Raw genomic sequence first — 19,655 nt, 5'->3', positions numbered from 1 at the left:
AGAAAAGATCCCTATGGCGTACATTCAGGCCATGAGAATAAAGAAAGTAAGCTCGGGTCACTGTCTAGATGTGCTGAGAAGCTAAAGAATTCTCGAAAATAACGTCAAAAGAAATATATAACAACAAGTAGAAGAAAGTAACATTTTAAGCTTAGGAGTTGAACAGGATTACCGCTCATTAGAACCCAAAAATATTCCTGACTTTCCTTAAAACAACTTCAGTTCACTGACCTTTTGGCTTATCAAATAAGCAATTTCACTTTTTCATTGCTTCAGCTTTTTCTGCAGACCATTGATATTCTTCTTTTCATTTTCGATCTCTTTACGTTTTTCACGGAATTTTGAACGCATGGCATTTGGAGCAGGCATTTGGATTCCCTAACCCTTCACTGACTTTTACTTTCCCCTGACCTTGAAAAAAAATTAAGAGGGTAAGTGTTATGGCTACATCGATATCTACTACCACAAACAAAAAGCCTTCAAGTAATCATCACCGTCTGTTTTTATTTGATCTCTTTTAAATTTGACAATTTAACCTTTAACGTAACAATGCCTGTGGATTTGCGCGAAGGGTCTTCAAGAAGTCCTCCACATCATGTAAGGCGACCGTCAGGTCTTTCTTGCCTTCAAACAGGTTTTGGCTGGGCATGAAGAAGCTGTAGAGTTCCCTACTGCGTAGACGCTTCAGAAGCCTTTCTATCAACTCCGTGAAGCGCTGCACGAGCATTCCTTGGGCCCAGTCCCTAGACTGCCGTCTTTCATCATTCATATGAAGCAGGATGGTCTTCAAGTGGTACGAGGCCAGTGGATACCATCTTTCTTTAGATTTTTCCTTGAAGTACTTAGCCAGTTGGAGGACCTTTTTTCCGACAACCCCCGTCACTGTCGATGTTTTCCATGATGGCCTTCTCGACTTGAGCAAAGGAAATTTGCCAAAAAGCTGGGTTCTCTTGAGTTATTTTAGGTACAAGCTGTACTTTGACGTTTTTTATCGACACCTTTAGGACGTGGTCGAGCGACAGAAGCAGGTGGCCAGTGCACCAGATCAATCCCGATTGCCAAGTCGATGCTTATGAAACGAAACTCTGGATTGCCGGAGACGAACTCGAACGTGACCGCGGGTCCTCCTTGCCACGGCCGCTTCACCACCACCCTTGCCCATCATCCCTAACTTTACCATTGCATCCTCCACTAGATCGCGCAGATGACCTCTGACCTTGTCAGCGTTTAGGTGTTTGGTGCCCGGCATTATGAACTTGTCAAGGCAGGAGCTAATGATTTGCATCTACATAACCAAACCCTGTTGGTGTTGTGCCATCGACCAGTAGGCCAATTTTGCCAGTCCAGGCGTTTTCACCAAAATCCGTAATCAAACTCGTCCGGTTTGCCAATCTTCAGACCCTCATAGCTGGACCCCTTGAACTGGACTCTAAAATTGTAATAGGGATCGGCAGAAGCCACTTTCGTCATGATCTTAGCCAGTTCGTCAAACACCTTAAACTGAACCTTGACCTTGTCTTGGACGTTGACTTATATTTTCTTATACACTTCGTTTAAAAAATTCTTGAATTTCTCAGGGTCGTTTCCTATAATTGAAAATTCAGATAATCACCTTCATGTGCATAAATGGGTCAAATGGATGACAGTTTTATAACAGCTTTGTCTTTTGTGTTTGCAGTATCCTGGGTAACAGAGGTCATTTTTGTCCCGTTTCCTCAGAAACGAAAAGGTATTGTTTTGGATTCGGTGTGAAATATTTAACAGTGAGGGCTACTTTAATTCGAATCAGAAGAACGCTCGTAACCACAATGTCAACACGTTTCAGTAGATGCAAACAACCTGGTAACAACACATTCTTCAAATGTCAAAATCTAATCGTCATGAAGACGAACAGTTACTGAGTTACGTTATAACAATAGTGAGAGCCCTTTCCGTGTCTAGTTAATATTCTAGCTATATTCTCTACAATAAGAGCGCTTTGTAGAGCCAACAAGACTGGAAGTCTTTGGACGTCACGTGTGAGCTGGCACGGAAGAATACCGCTCAAGACTGGATGTCTGTGGATGTCTCGTGTGTGCTGGCACTGAAGAATTACCGCTCAAGGGCAAAATGAATTAAAGGAATTAAAGGGTAAAGGAATTTGCTTGCATGCAAACAAAAACTTCACTGTTTTGCAATTCTTCCGACCAATTTATAAACCCATCTCTCCTCAAACTTTGTCGCCATACTTATCTCTTATATTATTACGCTTATCGTTCCGCGATCCGGAAACGAAAACCTGTTTCTTTTTTAAATAGCTGATTGTTGAGCATCCTTCTTCTCGCACCTTTCAGTCTGGTTCCCGTCCCTTTCTGCTTCCTCAATTGCAAAATATTTTCTCTATTCCTCTCAGTTCCGATCCCACAAACTGAGAAATCCCACTTCCCGCCCTCTTTCTTTCCGCTTTCCGTTGAGTTCCCGCCCCGTGTCACCCTTCACAAGTCACTTAATAAAAAGTTAACTTTGATATAACTATGTGAAAGCTAAAAAGAGCTATGTCACGGGGATTTCCCAGATTTTTGGTCAAAACTGTTCTGAAATTAGTGGTAGGCAACTTTACCCATAAAAAGCATTATCTTTAAACATATAAAGGAATCGAAGATATAACCTTACTGTGCGGATAGAAATCGAAAATACCGCCATACGCAGCCAGGGAAGCTCGTAAACAGATTCAGTGCTCTCATAAAGCAATTTTTACCAAAAAAAATTGATGTTCCGTGGACAAGTCAGACAAATTTGCAATTAATGAATAATGCGAGTACTGACCTCGAAAGACTACTTCGTTGGCACTAGCAAAAGCCCAGGCCCCAGCAAGTAAAACAACGACAGCGAAACCCTTCAAACTTGATATCTTCATTTCTATTCTAAACCTGGAAACAAAAGATAAGAACCGAGTCTTGATACATCAGTTGTAGTGCCTAGCCCGGCGGCTTCCCAAATGTCTGAATTAAACTACATACGGACTGTATCACAACGTGCCATAGCACAAAATCTTTCGCCTGAAAGTACCTTTTACTTGCGTGAAAATGAATACAAGAATAAAATTTCTGACACGGGAATGAATGAAAGAAAAGCATTATTTAAGTGTAAACGTGTTTAACTGTAAAAATGAATTGGGGTAGCGAAATAAAACTTGTGTATAGACTACTAATATAGAAATATTTTATATAACTGACTGAGTTTTAGTACTCGTTTTAAAAGAAAAAAATTAATAACCGTTTTTAAAGTTACAATCAAACGTCTTACTACATGTACGTACAAATGTCAACATTTTGAGGGAACGGATTTGTTATTTCTTTCTTTTCATTGTTCTCTAAGGTGTTATAGGCTAAACAATTCAACGATCGGGTTACCTCAGGAATGTAAATGAAACAATTGAAAACCCATTTTTTTTATGCCTTTTAATTTATAAAAAAAATATTATTTTTTTATTATTTTTTTTTCTCAAAAAAAAAAAAATTTTTTAAAAAAAAAATTTGTTCGGACATTTTTAAAAAAGAAAAAAAAAATAAAAAAAATTTTTTTTAAAAAAAAAAAAAAAATGGAAAATTGCAAAAAAATATATTTTTAGTTTATCTTTCGCCTAATGACAACGAAAAATTAGAACCTAGTGAATTTTGATTTCAAAAATTTATGACGTAACATGAAAACCAAGTATTGGGACACTTTTTTTGTTTCGTTTATGTACGAAAGGTGTTAACAGGAAATGCTTAGGCGACAAATGCTTACCTTTAGAATATAGTGGCGGATGAAAAGACCTTTCTGATCCTAATCGATGTGGCTGTATTATCGTTTCCCCTTGATCTTTGAGACAGGAAACTTAATTGAGACAAGCCCATTTATTCCACGTCTCTCAGACCCTAACCCTAACCCTAACCTGTCGCGTAACAAGAGGGGGTGCATTGTCTATATTCACTTTCTGTTCTCCAACCAATAATATTGCTTGGCTTATCTTTGAGTTTTCAGGTCTTGTATGACTTGTATTGTGTGTAAAATTATAGTCCAACAGACTCTTAAACCCATCACAGGTTAATTACTTTTTTATTACTAAATCACTTTCTTCTGGAATACATCCTTTCGATTCGTTCCTAACAATTTTTATCTCCAATTAAGCGTGTTGGAGCCTTTTCTTAATCTGTCGATCAAACTGATCAAGACATGGAAAAAAAGATCCCCTCTCGCTACTTTCTCGACCGACTAAAGAAAAGCTACCTCCAGACTACCTCGGAGCATGCGCATTTCTTATACAAGGAAACAATTCTATACATTTCTTTAAAGTACAGATCTAACTAAAAACACGAGACAGTCTGACTGTGGAAGTGCGGGTACTGTCACAAACCGGCGGGGATAAATTGGAAAAGCGGATCGAAAAAGTTTCACTTCCTGTCAATATTCAAGGCTTGTTTGGTACTGATTGGTTATTAGATATATTGCTTATGACCCGCTGACGGGTTCTCCGCTCAGGGAATGGATACAGCGATCTACCCACCTACCCATTTCCCGAAGGGGTTGCCTGGCTTGGATTTTTTATAAGATTCACAACTTTAAAGGTGACATGGCATAGTTAACATAAAAGGACGCGAAAGTCATAATGTCAGTAGCCAGTGTCACACGTATACCGGATAAACCTTTAAGCCCGCAAATCTTTTCTGGTATAATTTAACTTTAATATTTTACATAAATGAACTGAAGGAAAATCTCAATAAGTTTTACTCCTTAATACACAACCTATCTCACCTAACAATAATAATAAATTGGCATGCAGGCAGTTAGCGACAACTAGAATACACCTCGCAATGATGGCCAAGTTGTCCATTCCCCGTGTTTGCTTTTGTAGTTGTGCTTTAAAGGTCAAATGAACAGAAATTTCAAAATGCTATCTTAACCAACCAAATGCTAAAACTATCCATTATTGAGTAAAATTAAGAAAAGTTTTTGCTTTCCGAGCCTTAAAGCGTGAACTACAGCAAAAAATACGAAGATTTCCGAAGGCTTCACGAAAACGTTTTTGAATGACTGCGCACTGAAATGGAAGGAATGGAACGAGTTTTTGACGTCATAATTGGTGTTTTTGAAGACGACCGCAGACCGATTCCGCACACCGCACCGACGTGTACCAAGATTCAAAACACGCGTGCATAGTTAACGCACGTGCAGATAATTCTGTCCATTAACGTTAAATGTTAATGAGAAAAAAAACAATAGAGATTGCTGATTTGTTTTCATACCAGCGTGCATTCTACCTATGTCTCACATGATATGCAAAATGACAGCAAACAAAACTTAAAGCTATTTTTGAGCTTTAGCTATTTTATTTAAAAAAATGCGCCTCTCTGAACAACAACCAACAATCAATCAACCGAAGAACGGCCGAACAGAACGAAATAAGTGCTTGAAATGTCACTAAACGCATTTATTTTTTGCGGTCTGCTGTATCGGTCTGCGGTCGTCTTCAAAAACACCTATTATTACGTCACAAGTTCTTATTTCCGAGAATTTTCCGAGAAATTTTCCGAGCACCCTACGATTATGAAGGCCTAAAAAAAGCAAATTCAACTTGCAATTTCTCTGCGATGCAATGTCCGATTACTTTGAAGCTTTGGGATATGTTTATTTGGCTCTTAATTAACACATGGGCAAAAAATAACAAAAATCGAAATTTCTGTTCATTTGTCCTCTAAAGGTGCGGAAAACAGAAAGTACCTCTGTTGGCACCAAATTTGAAGTTGAAAAGCCTAGAAGAGGTTTCGAGGAAACTATAGATCCCCCAAAAAGGAAGCATTTTTTGCGGCTCTGCTCCGCTTTAATAACCTGACATAATAAATGTTTTCATCGTAAACAAATAAATAAACTAAATCCTTTGATTTTACAAAGCGAAAGCTCGAAACATTGGTCGGGCTTCTTTTAAAGACATGATATAACTGCATTTGGTCATATTGTCCCAGAGGTGTTCTTTCTTCCACAATAGCTTTTCTGTTGATGTTTCAGTGAATAGCGAAGAAAGAAAACCTCACTGATCAGGGAACTAGCTAGTCAAAAATACGACCCACGTTTGACATCGCCGGCAGAGCCAGCCAACATACTTCATCATGGGTTCCTATTATTTTCCGAGCAACCTTTTTACTGTTTGCATTGACACCATCAATCATTCAGATTGGGAAAAACTTTTTAGCTCATATTGTTTCGCGCTTGCGTCTGAAGCGGTACTTTATTTTGAAGATTAGCCAGGGATTTAAAGAAGTCAGATTTTATTTGCAATACACTTGATCCAAAGTAGTAAATCGAAGTAGTAGTCAATTTCAATTTCAATAACTAATCGAAATACATAAGTCACTGTTTGTACAAGCTTTCTTATAAACGTGAAACAATCGTACTTACAATTTGTGTTTTCTGGCTCAATAAAATCCCTTCAGTTCGTTAGTTAGTTCTCGTGATAAGCGTCCTTTGCTACTGATAGCGTCGTTTTTTTTTAAAAAAAAAAAAAAACTCAGGACTAACACCTAAGGGCCTGTTTATATGGACTAGAGTTGTCCCTTGTAGGAGAGTTACCCTCTCCCCCGCGCTATCTTTCACCGAACGTTTATATGAGAAAGTTGTCCCTGTTGACCGAGCCAAAACTTGGCCTTGTCGCTTCAAAAGACTGGCGAGAGTTATTTTGAAATATCTATCAGGCCGGGCGGCGTTTTCTAAAATCAGGAACGCTGAAACATCGACGAAGACCATTTTGGACATTTTTACCGCCGACTTCGATGTTGTTTTGGCCGATTGCAGCATTTGCGCATGCTCCGTATGTGTCAACTTGTCCCTGGCAGGCGAGGCGAAAATAACCAAACTGTTTATATGGAAAAAAGTTAGTTCTCTCCCCAGGGTCACCCTACCTTCAAAGCGAGTAACCCTCCACCCAGGTTCACCCTGCCCCCCCGAGCCAACTTTGCAATTTCTCATATAAACAGTTCGCAGCTATTTATAAAGAAACGTATGAAAAGCTCTTCTCGCCTGGGGTGGCTCGGTATGGAGGGTAACCCTCCTGCCAGGGACAACTATCCTCCATATAAACAGGCCCTAACTCTCGTTTCCACGGCTTGCTCCGGATAGGCGGTAGTTGAGAAAATATAACACGTTTTAAAATTATGCATGCAGATATGTGAACTGTGCGAAATGCAGATCACATATTAACAACTACAGGAGTTTTAAATATGTAAAGCTGGCTGCCTTTCATGTAAAAGCTAAAAACCGAAAAAACCTTAATACAATATACCTCATTCTATACTAAGTAAGGTAATTTATTATCCAACTCCGATTCGCGGAGTACAAATAACGTGCAAAACGAGTACAAACATCTCACGATATTTGTACTCCACATAACCGGTTCCGTGCAGTCCTCTTGTTCCTATTGACCGCGTGAAAGATTAAAAAACGATGGAAAGTCAGCTTTTCAGTAAGAGAAACGTTGGACAATAAATCTCTTATTATCTCTTTTATCTTTTTTCTCATTCGGGTTTGCTCAAGTACTGCGTGTCTCATAAAAATATACGGCGATACTACACATTAAAATGTCTTGTAAGATATATATACGCAATGAGCTATTACTGTCGTGGAAAAGTACTTATTAAATATAGAGTCTCAGTTCATCAGTTTTATATCATTCAACCTTCAATAAGAGAAACGGTTTCTAAGGTTAATTTTTCTAGCGGCATCTTGCAACTGGCAGCAAATGGCTTCTATCGTCTTCGTTGCTGCTTACATCTTCCCTTACACTCGCGTCGCATTCGCTTCCGTTTGGATCCAAGTTACCACTGACGCGACCGTTACCAGTGGACACAAGAACATAGCAAATAGTGCTCACTAGAACGAGCAGAACACATGTATTGACAATCATCACAACCCACACGAATGCGCCTGTGAGCGATTTGTCCAAAGCCGAAAACCTCAACAGCATGAAAGACATGGACAACACGAACAAAACCACGGGTTCGAAAAAATTCTCTTGGGTGCATGGCTTACAGGGTCGTTCGTTATAAGGTTGTAAACGTAAATGAATCATGGCCGAAACCATAAGTATCAGCCAAACCACAAAGGTTTGCAAAGTGGAGGAAGAGGAAATCATAGACAACGCTATGGCGAGAATCAGGCGGCGAAGAAGCATGAAAATCTCAAAGTATCGCTGATACTTTGATTTGTAGGGAAGATAGACCGGGCCAAGCCAAGCATCAAGTTTTTGGCGGTCTTCAAGACTCATTGTGTTTCGCTTACGAAAGAAAACAAACATCAGAGAGATGAGAAGCAAGGGAAAGCCAATCACATAGAACACAACAGAGACGGCACCAAGTGCTGTTAGAGTGTTGTAAGTGTGAGAGTTGCACGCTATCCAGGGGAAATTAGGCATGTAAAGAATATCACGGTCGTTGTGACATGGACGTAAAACAGATAGAGTTTGCTTGACAATGGGAAAGTAACTGAAGCTAAGACAAAAGAAGGCACTTTGACGGCATTTGAAATGAACGTTTTCCATGCGTCCCTCGTGTGGACGGAATTTGTCGTAAGTCAGTAAGAAGATAAAGTACAGACCCACTGTTGTCATGCACACAATTGGAAGAAGAAGCAGAAAAGCAAACTTACCAACAGGAGTGAAAAGAGATGGTAAATCGCAAGAAAGCGAAGGGAAATACAGATTCCAGTAGCTGCTCAAGTAGTTTTGAGCTGCTACGACTTGCTGAGGCCAAACGTTAGCACTGGATACCATGAAATCCATGGTTTGAATATAAAACACAGCGATACTGACGAGAGACCGAGCAGCTTTTCCTCTGCTGGTCATACATAACACAAACACCACCAGGTTTAATTTAAACATCCAAGCGGGTAGGAATTCCAACATCATAAACATCAACATGAGGAGAAAATGAACCGCGGTAACAGCAAACCATTTGATAGGTTTCAGCTTGAAATAAAAATATGACCAAAGCAAAGCAAGAAAAGACACAGCAAAGACAGGAATAAACACATAGTAGTAGGTTTGGTCGCCTTTTGTACATTTAAGGCACAGTCCACCAATTTTGTAAAATCCGTCTTCACAACGAGAGCAAAACCTGTCTGTGTTTCCTGGATGACAGATGCAGGACTTATTGCATGTCGTTATCAGAGATAACACCAAAGGTCTGTGGGATGCGTTGGTGTGTTTTGGTGAGACGAGGCGACAGGTGCAGGAGTCTGATGGATTGCATGCAGATGACACTGGACACTTGACAAGATGGGTGGCATTTTTAGGATTAGGTGACGGCCAGTAGCCACTGTGCAAGGTCATGATATTTGGCTGAAGATCGTCTGATTCAGTGAAGGTGAACTGTGGACAAGTGCCACCATCCATGCATTTCTTGCACAATCCATTCTTCCCGTAGAAACCTGCATCACAGACGCAATGTCTGTATTCGTAAAATGTTGGATCCAAGCGAATGCGCCCATTGTTGAATGTGAGCCTTCCTTCAGGACAAGTGAAGTTGTCTCCTCGAGGTGGTCTAAACATTCTTGCAAAGTCAGGACGAAAAACAGATGATGATCTGGTAGCTCCTTCTCGCATGGACGGATTCCCAGAAATATCCAAATATTGTAAGGAGATCAGATTTTGAATTCCTGCAGGAAGGCTGCCCGATAGGTTATTTGAGGAGACATCAAAATAAGTTAGGAACGAAAAGTCCTCAAAAAAATCTGGTATCTCTCCGTAAAACCTGTTTCCACGTAAATCGCAGGAGGACATACTTTCCAAGTATAACACGTTTGCTAGTAAGGGACTTTTTATGTCGCAATAGCTTAGATTTAAAACTGATGGACTTTCAACGAAGTCCACTCTCTTTGAGAAAAGTCCCATGAAGCTTGAAAAATTAATTTTCAAATTTCTATTTCCTGCCAGTGAAACGTACGATTTTACAGTTGTGCTGGCATTTAAAGACCACGGTCTCCCTCTGTTAATTGAAGAAAACTTGTTCTGTGACAAATCGATCATTTGCATGCCTGGCAAAAGAAACAACTGACCTGGGATATCCCCCGTCAGTTGATTGTTGGCAAGATTTAATACGCTCGGACCGGTAGTATTTGGAAATGTTTGTGGAAATTTACCCGAAATGTTGTTTCCAGGCAGTACAAGGTATGTGATTTGCGCTGGCAGCATAGGAGGCAACTCACCAGTTAATTTAACCCCAGAAACAAAAAAATCGGTTAATGAAGGGATTGCAAATAAGTCGCTTAAGTGACCATGCATCATACCAGGTGTGTTTCGTAGGTCCAAATACCAAAGCTTTTTTAATCTAGAAATGCTTCTTGGAATTTTTCCGGTTAGGTTACTTCCTCCAAGACATAGTACTCTCAGCTCTGTCATATTTCCTATGTCTTCTGGTAATCTGCCAGTGAAGCCTTCGCCATCCATGATGCAACCCAAGAAGTTCTGCAGACTTCTCAGTTTGACGATATCTGGAGGAATATCTCCAGAAATAGAGGCCGCATTGAACACGACGGACAGCAGTTTGCTCATATTTCCAAACAAAAAGTCACCAATGCGTCCTTGGAGTCTTGGGTTTCCAGGAGTACAGAAGGACAGCAAGTTACGGATCTTCCAAAGATTCGAAGGAAGAGAGCCATCCAAGTTATTGTAAGCCAACACAATAGTTTTGATGTACGAGTTGTTGTGACACGTGATACCATACCAGGAACAGTGCGATGTAAAACTATTCCACCCGTTCCTATTAAACCATTGTTGACCATTTGTGGATGTGTAAATATCGAGTAGAACTTCCCTTTCTTGCTCTGGTGTAAAAGAGGTATCGTACTTGAAAATGGGAAACTGCTGATGGCCATAAATGCGTTTTAAACAATCGTGACCCTCAATGCTCAGGAACAATTTATAGTCTGAAACAGAAAGCAAAATGCTCAATTTGTTGCACTACTTAGTTCTATTGAGATGTTACCAAACAAGGAAACCTCTTGGTTCTTTGTTTAGTTAGGGGCTGGGTTTCTGTTTGAGATGTCAATTTTGCTGTCTACCAAATGCAATACAATGATTCACGTAGAGACCGTTACTAAAATTCCGTAAACTTTAGTACCTTTAAACTCCGTTCAATGGCGCGTAAGTCATCATATAAACTCCGTACAGCAACTTTTTCCGGCCCATAAAAAAATAAAATGTGTTGCTATACAACAGCCCAAAGTTTTCGTTGCTGTATTTCGTTTCATTGTTAATGCTCCCAACACAGGACAAACAACAACACAACAGTGATACCGTATGTGCGGTAATGAGGTTGAGAATGAAGTACTCCACCAATAGGCAAGTGTCACTAAGAGAATCACAAGTCTAGCACTAAAATTAGGGGTCACCACAATCCCGTCTCCTCTCCAGGGCTCGGTTGTTCAAAGCACGATTAAGCTAATCCAGGATTAGCGTGGAATTTGATTTCAATTTTATAACATTTCGTTGAGGTTTTCTGTTAATATTTCTGTCCCCCAGTTTTGACGTGGACCAATCTCAAACTTAACAAAACATTAGCTATGGAAAACCCTTAAAACAAGAGAAATGAAAATATTGATCATCTTTTAATCCTGGATTAGCGTTAATCGTCTTTTGAACAACCCGGCCCAGGGGTGCAAGTCACAGTCCCCTAAGAGAAGACCTTACTCCTCTTCAGGATGGCAGGTCACAATAGCGTGAAAGAGGTCCTTAACCCTCTCCAGTGGTCACAGTATGTTTTGGCAGGTTAGTTCTGGAGGAAGTTTTATGTCGACGTATCGCATTAGAACGAATATTGTGTCCAATTCGGTCAAAATTCCAAACTTTCAAGACGGTAAATTTTTGGTTGTTACAAATTAGTACCCCTTTCAATAATTTGATTGGGTATTATAAAGAGTAACTATAAAGAAGCCTTAACTGATGAAATAAACGGTGTAGCTTGCAGCATAAATTAAAAATGGACAACAAAAAATCAAGGAGAGATGAAGTGGTTGTAGAGGTTCCCACTTTTCATATGAAAACCAAATTTTTTGTTTTCTCTCTCAATGGAACGGTTCTATATAATATGTATTTTTAATTTTTTTCTTTTTGAAAGCAACATAGATAAGGGAGTTTTGATTAGTTTACAACGATACATAAAACATTTGCTTTCCAGTCTTCTGTGTTTTGATCAGAACAAATTTGCATACAAAATGTGCAATGATTATTCGAAATTTTAGGTCAAGTCATTTTATTGGTCATTTCTTGATATCAGGCTATCCTGTTTTAGGTAATGTTTAACAAAGGAGCAGGAGTGCTTAATCAAGTTTAAAACACGAGGTGCAGCCGAGTGTTTTAGACTTTGGGTTATTTTGGCTAAGAAAATTGGACATAAAATTTAGTCGTTTCTTTATCAAATAAAAAGACACTCATTTATTTCCTTTGTATTTTCTTAATGAGTTATTAATGAGTTTTTGAATTAATTATGTTATACTAGCTTATACTGACTTGAAGTTCACTTGGGGAACTACAAGCTTTCATTATTTTTTCTGCATTAAATTTCACGTAGGCTCAGTAGCACATGTAAATCGATGATTTGCTTATGATTTCCACAATTTCGCAATCCAGCGGTTTTAAAGTCATTGCTCACAATTTTTCATGAGCATTATCTCATATTTTACTTCATTGTCTATTGTCAACTATTTGAAACAGTAGGATTGCCGACAGCAACAGGCATAATATTTGTCTGATTATTTCGCCAGGTTGCAGTCTTGTCCCCGCAATTCACTAAAGCTCAAGAACTTCGCACTTTCCGTTCATCAACCACTTTCCTTTCTACGCGAGTCAGTTGGCAGTACTTATAGTATCCAGTGACTTCGAACATCAAAGCATCGGCTGTTTCAAGGCTTCACTGCACACAGCTTTCTTGTGTTGCAGAATAATAAAAAAAGGGGTTTGTAAACCGCGGAACTCGAGAATACTTTGCAAGATAGAGAAAATTTTTGAAACCGATCGAATACATAACTTTGTGATGTCTTCTGTTAACTTTCTAGTTAGCTTTATAAGAAGCAGATCTAAAATTCAAATCGGCTCCCGACGACTAACGAAACATCCAAAAATACATCTCCTGCATAATTATAGACAGCTCGTGAATCATTTTGCGTCGAAATGACTCTCGAGCTTCCGAGTAGCTAGTTATACCTTATACTTTCGACCTTAGATGGATCACTTTAACGCCGAGAATAAGGAAACGATTAATAAAAAAATAAAGAGATGATCATTGATGGCTGATAAGTAAATAGTTTCAAACATAATTGATCAAACGGAACTAACAGTTATTTAATTGGGTCTATGCAAATCTCTTCTTCTATGCGCACATAATATATTAGGTAATCAAAATAGCTTGTTAAATGTAAAACATTTCCACGTGAGTGGATAGCTAGATAACTAAATATAGAGCATAACGAATTGTTTCTATTCTTAGTAAATGAGCAATAGTGGCGATCTCTTGCTCTTTTTCAGTCACATTCTCGCATGCATGAGCAATCGATCATCACCGATGAAATCAAACCAAGGAGGAGTTCAAACGCGGAAGCACAAGATCTTGATTTGCTTAATTTCGTGAAATTCGCTGGCGACCTTGCAAAGATGCAATTTACAAAACATTTTTTATAGAGCTGTTCACAAACTGATATAACGCCGATTAAACGGCGCACATTTGAAGCATGTAGAGTCAGGATCACATTAGATTTCTCATAATGCCTCTCAGTCGCTGTATAAATTGTACTCACCATAAGTATCTCGGGGCCATAGTGCATCCGCCAATCGACTCTGGATAAGTATTGTTTGGCAAAAAAGGACGCTTGCAAACATCAACTTGCACCGTCCAAGCTGACACAGAGAGCGGTTATAAATACCCATCATAGCAATTTTATTCTATGTTACGAACTTGACCAGCTGCAGTATATATCAAAATGGCGAGCGCAGTGTGTATTTAATTTACGTCGTGAGTTATGCATGGTTGCTAACCAATGAGTTTAGCTTGTGATACGGTTTCCGGTCTCGTTTTATTGTACTAAATTTTTTTAACAATGCAATGAACGAAAACGAAAACGTAATTGGTGCGTTAAATCAGTAACAAGAAGGAAATGACTGAAGTACTTCATAAACTCGGCATTTTTGGGTTCCTAGTGTGACATTATCTAATCTCGTACTTTTTTTCACCGAGTAAAAACAAAGAAGTGGAAATATATATTTTTATGACATTCAAAATAATGGGTGTTAAATTCACTTGCCAGCGACTGATACCCTGTTACTCGTATCCGAATATTCAAATTGCCTGTCGTGTAGTTTGTCAATGGTTTAATTTTAGACCAGACAAATCATGCCAAGTCACGAAGGAGCTTTAATTCTAAGCCCATGTGAACAGCACGTGAGCTAAATTTAGTTTCGCTTCCTCGAGAAACAAAAGTTAATTACACGGAAGCGTAAAGTCACGAAACTAACAGCCCTCGAAAGCGATGGGAAAACAGTCCTAAATCCGAAAGTGGGAGCCAAGCCATTTTGTAGGTTCTCTTTCCCGTGAAAAAATAGATGAATAAATGATATTATTTTGCACGGCGGAGAGGAACAAGCAATGACACGATCCGCACCGCGAGCCCGCCAATTAAAGCAATTTGGTGGAATCCAGAATCATCTCACCTGTTACCCAAGGGCATACTGAGTTACGATTTCGGTGTTTGTTGAACTGACAACAGAATCATCGGTCTGCACTGTGTTTTATCTTTTGACTGGCGGCCAATAAACGTATATGTTTTACTTCCCGTCTCGCTCTTTTATATCAGTGTAAATAAACTGATGGAACGAAACTGTAATCAATGAATAAAGAACCAATCAAGACGATAAATAGGGGTGTGCAAAAATTGTTCTGTAGAAGTCCGATGAATCTTCGCCCCCCGGCGGGGGGGGGGGGGGGTACTCCCTATTATGGCCTATACGGGGAGGCTCCGCCCGAAAGGGGTACGTTTTTCAGGCTTCAGGTATATAAAATGGTAGGGATTTCACGAGTTTAAGTATATGAAAGGGTATGGAAATCTGTCATTTGGCTATTTAATAGGGCCTTTAATTAAAATAATTCGAACAGACACAATTTATGGCTGTACTATTTTAATTTATTAAGCACTACATTAAAATGACAAGAAAACGTCCTATTTTAAGGGTACCTTTTTTCAGTTAAATGTATACGAAAGGGGTACAATTCCTGTCAAAAATGGTCTATAAAAGGGTAAGGTGTTAGAACTTGGGGCGGAGCCTCCCCGTATAAAACGTTTTTGAGTACCCCCCCCCCCCCCCACCGGGGATCTTCGCCAACAAGGAAGTCTAGTTTCATTGGCCGTTTTCACAGTAGAAGACGAACAAATCGCCTAGACGATCGAGTCGTCCAGGAAAAATTGTCTTCCTAGACGACCAAATCGACGGACTAATTCAGACGACTTGTACGTCCAAAATCGTTTCCGTCCTGTTTTCACACTAAGACGATTTGACCGTCTCAGACGATTTATCCGTCTATACGATTTGTCCGTTTCTAGGGTGAAAACGGCCATTGTTTTAAAAGCGCCTTATTACACAGGGTCGATTAACCTTAACGGATGTTTTAGAATAAATAATAACATGACGAGCTTAGTCCTCCAAAAAAATTTATGCAAATTAGATCTTAATCCCCTTAGTCTAGGAGAATATTTCTCCATTAAGGGGATTAAGATCGGTAACATAAAATCGTAGTTCGCACGTTGAACTGCCGCAATGTACAGTGAGGTGTCAGTCATAATAGCCGCGGCTTCTCTGTGGAGAAAGAAAAAGCAGATATTAGCCGGATTTGGGCTTTGATGTTCATGTCTTAAAACAGCTCAATAAAATTTCAATCGCGGATTGAAAAAAAATTAACGCAAGATAAATATTGAACTAACCAACGAAGCAAGAAAGAAAAATTTAGCGTGAGGTTAATATTCTGCCCACAGATAACAAGAGCTCAGTAAAGAACTCAGCTCACTACCCCAGTAAGACAGAATAATTTAGCGCGAGGTTAATATTCTGCCCACAGATAACAAGAGCTCAGTAAAGAACTTAGCTCACTACCCCAGTAAGACAGAATAATTTAGCGCGAGGTTATATTCTGCCCACAGATAACAAGAGCTCAGTAAAGAACTCAGCTCACTACCCAAGTAAGGCAGAGTAATTTAGCGCGAGGTTAATATTCTGCCCACAGATAACAAGAGCTCAGTAAAGAACTCACCACCCAAGTAAGACAGAAAAAATTAGCGCGAGGTTAGTAGAGCGAAATAAGTCAGCGCGCGATTAGCCAGGTTTAAGCACCGCAAGCTGATTATTATTACAGCGCTTGACATAAGCGACCGTAGTAAAACTTAAAACCCAAGCTCAAGTTTATTTTCCACAAATAAAAAAATACAACTTACCATTGTGCTGCGGTGTTTGTCTTGCTTCTATCTTGGATGAACGGCGGCGAGCCGCGCTGCTTGCGAATTGCGTTACCTCGTATTTCCCGCCAGAATAAATTAACCCGGCAACAGTAACCATTAGACGAAAATGCCGAATCTCTTTTCGTTTATTACACGAAACCCTTGCACAATCTTGCATGGCTTTCCTGTTTCGCATTCACTCATACGAGTTTTGCAGTGTAGCGAGGAACATGTCACAAAAATGCGATAAAAACACTTTTAAAATTGGTAACAATGCTACTCAATTCATGTCGTGAAGACTACAACAATCGACCCCTAATTGAAAGCCCCAATCTTCATGCATTCAACTTGTTTCCACGGCAGAAATTACTGTTGATCTCGCTTTTACCGATATTATTTTCGTTGACTCGCTTTTACATTTGTAACTTACCACAGTCCACTTATACTTTCGGCTGCCGTGTCCGTCGGATATCCAATGTCGTATAGCTGATACAAAAACACCAAAACGCCGACTCAAACTTGACCGTGTTGCCCGGAAAACTTATAAAACATTTATCATCGATTTAAGGTCGCAAACGATGCCGATATCGACAATTTAGCAAATAATATTCTTAAAGAAGATTCACCGGCACGTTTCAAAACCGCGAAAGCAAAAACTGCGTGACACAAGAAACAGATCACGTACACATAACTAGGACCGGTTTCATTTCACATTTCCTGGCATGCGGTGACAAGTTATGTACAAGATTAAAAGACCTCCTGGACAGAATTTTTTTTTGAGGGCTAAGCTCGTCATGAAATAAGCTGTCAACTGCTTTGACACAATATCCGTATTTACGAACTTCCATTTCTTCTTTTCGGATTTTTTGCCGGTCGTACTTTGCCGACAAGTTCAGGAATCTGTTTTGAAATATCGTTTGTCATTGTTTATTACAGTATTTGTAGCACTGAATGAAAGTGCGATAAACATCAAGTTTCTCCTTACAATTTCAATACATTGCCAAGCTGACTAGTGTTGAGAATAAAGGCATTCATGACTTTAATCTGTCAGCACTACAATGTGCCATTACATTCTCTGAACCAACTTAGCAAGTGCGTTACTAATCTGACTAATCTGACAAAGTTTCTTAAAGGATATCAATGAACGAAGAAATTATTTTATGCATATAATGCTAATCGATATTACTGGTAAACAAGGTTGCTTGATTTTGTGTACCCGTTTATACCAGCTTTACAGGCATCAAAACCACGTTAATGCCGTTGATGAAGAGGAAATCAATCGGCTTTTTTGTCGTAATATCTGAGAAAAACTACATTCATAATTAACGCATTCAATCCTCCCCAGAGTTGCTATATCACTGTAACAATTTCTTTTTCTTACTCGTATCTTCTTCACTAGGATGTAGAACATCGATCCCAATAAAACAATAAAAGATAATAATAATAGAAATACAGTGGAACCCCGTTAATACGGACATCAAGGGGACAGGCCAAATTGTCCGTATTATCGGGGTCTCAGAAAAAAGTCACGGATACATGTTTTATCGACGTTTTTACGGCAACAAAAAGTTGTTTAATTATATTGTAACTTATTATGTAACTTATATTGTAACAAATGCTCTGACTAAAATTAATAGCGGAGCACCTTAGCGGCCCAAAGGGCCACTGAGCGTAGCCCCATAGCCATGGAAAATTACAAGTAGAGGAACCATGTAGCTGAGTTTTCATGGTCATCATGGCTAGCGGCATGGTCCGCGGGCGCGTGCGCCGTACGACGAACAACGTACGTCGTGCAACATGGCGGCCATGGTCAAACGTGATTTTTAAAGATCTTCAACGAGGATTCGGTGCAAGACAAATATAGACAACGAGTAAAATTGCTCAGCGACACTGCACAGCAAAACATCTGACAGATTTATTATCCAGCTGCTCTATTTTGTTTGTCTTTTTTATGTGTGAGTGTATCGAAACCTCTATCGGCGCCTTTACGCAAACAATGTGGCTCTCGTTCGATTGCTACAGGATTAAATTTTAATTTCATAGGTCTTTGGTCGCATTCATTTTCCGTAACCGTAAAACGAGAAATTGACTTTATGGTCTTTTATCTTCTATCGACTGGATGATGTGGACGCTTCAGTTAGATCTAAACGAAGTTATGATTTGAAAACGCGGGAAAATTTGTTGCGCGGTGTTCACTGTGTAGGCTGGGATTTTCCCAGGCTATGTGGCCTTGACACATTAATAAATTTTATCTATCTATCTATCGCTAGTAAGAGGAGAACTTTCTTACCGAAATATCTCGCACGATGACCTAAAAAGTCATTTACAGTATATTCCATGAAATGGTAGAAAACGAAAAAGGTTTACGAGGAGACCCGAAATAATTGCGAATGATATTCCTTGTGCAAGTCCAGTTTGGCAAATTGCTTGTTTCTGTTGTTTGCGTTGAATCTGCTCTGTCATGCATCATCAAGAATAGCTTAAATGATTGTGTTGCTGTGTCGAAACGAAGCTAACTACTGCATGGATCATGTCCGCTGAAGAAAGAAACAGGACTCTGATGCAAGGTACGTAACAACCTGTACTGAATTGCTGAGCTGATTTTATGACAGAAAAATGTTTTTACTTTCTGAACGTAATTTCGAGAGATTTCGCCAGTGTCGGCAAGTTTAGATCTGTCCGTGAATACTTCGCCGCTTTCAGTCGCTTTAATATGCAATACATTTATAAATGCTTACATGTCAGCTCATTTTGTTTTTGTTCCCTGTGTTGGTTTTATTTTAGACTTATTTTTCTATGGATTTACTGATTATCTATTGGCGTAAGTTGATTTTCTTCGGCTGTATAAAGTCGATTTCTAATTCCTTAAAGTGATGTTCTGTCAGATGAGAGTTTATTTCTTATTGCTGTGAGTTTAATTCGACTTTTTAAAAGCCGTAAATTCTCTCGGCAGAAGAAATTCATACAGTATAAGTGACGTTTTTTGAAGTGCTGAACGACGACAAAGCAGAAAGGTCGAGCAAAATCCTTGCAGTGGTTAGCTTCGTTTTAACACAATTATTTGTTTTAGATATTGTATTCTCGATGATGACAGCCGTGGATTCAACCGCAAACAACAGAAACAGCCAAATGTTTTCTGAAACAGCCAAACAGCCAAACGTTTCTGAATT

At 39.3% G+C, this 19,655-nt stretch overlaps 1 protein-coding gene and 1 pseudogene across 2 annotated transcripts; both read right to left on the bottom strand.

The window, feature by feature from the left end:
* Window positions 1–497: 497 nt before the first annotated feature.
* LOC144649218 (cyclic GMP-AMP synthase-like receptor 1) lies at window positions 498–3,843 on the bottom strand (annotated as a pseudogene). The gene is made up of 3 exons (XR_013569858.1): window positions 3,769–3,843; window positions 2,806–2,909; window positions 498–1,586 (listed from the first exon to the last, which is right to left on the bottom strand). The product of XR_013569858.1 is annotated as a cyclic GMP-AMP synthase-like receptor 1 (transcript).
* Window positions 3,844–6,517: 2,674 nt separating this feature from the next.
* Window positions 6,518–13,994, bottom strand: LOC144661464 (uncharacterized). The gene is made up of 2 exons (XM_078522243.1): window positions 13,801–13,994; window positions 6,518–10,935 (listed from the first exon to the last, which is right to left on the bottom strand). The coding sequence occupies exons 1-2, from the start codon at window positions 13,931–13,933 to the stop codon at window positions 7,727–7,729; spliced, it is 3,342 nt and encodes a 1,113-aa protein (XP_078378369.1). The 5' UTR covers window positions 13,934–13,994; the 3' UTR covers window positions 6,518–7,726.
* Window positions 13,995–19,655: the final 5,661 nt, after the last annotated feature.

The sequence above is a fragment of the Oculina patagonica genome, chromosome 1 (assembly GCF_052425735.1).
Source record: "Oculina patagonica isolate OP01 chromosome 1, crgOcupat, whole genome shotgun sequence".
Taxonomy (NCBI): Eukaryota; Metazoa; Cnidaria; class Anthozoa; order Scleractinia; family Oculinidae; genus Oculina; species Oculina patagonica.
The sequence above is the reverse complement of the archived record's forward strand: the minus strand, read 5'-3'. Positions and strand labels throughout refer to the sequence as shown.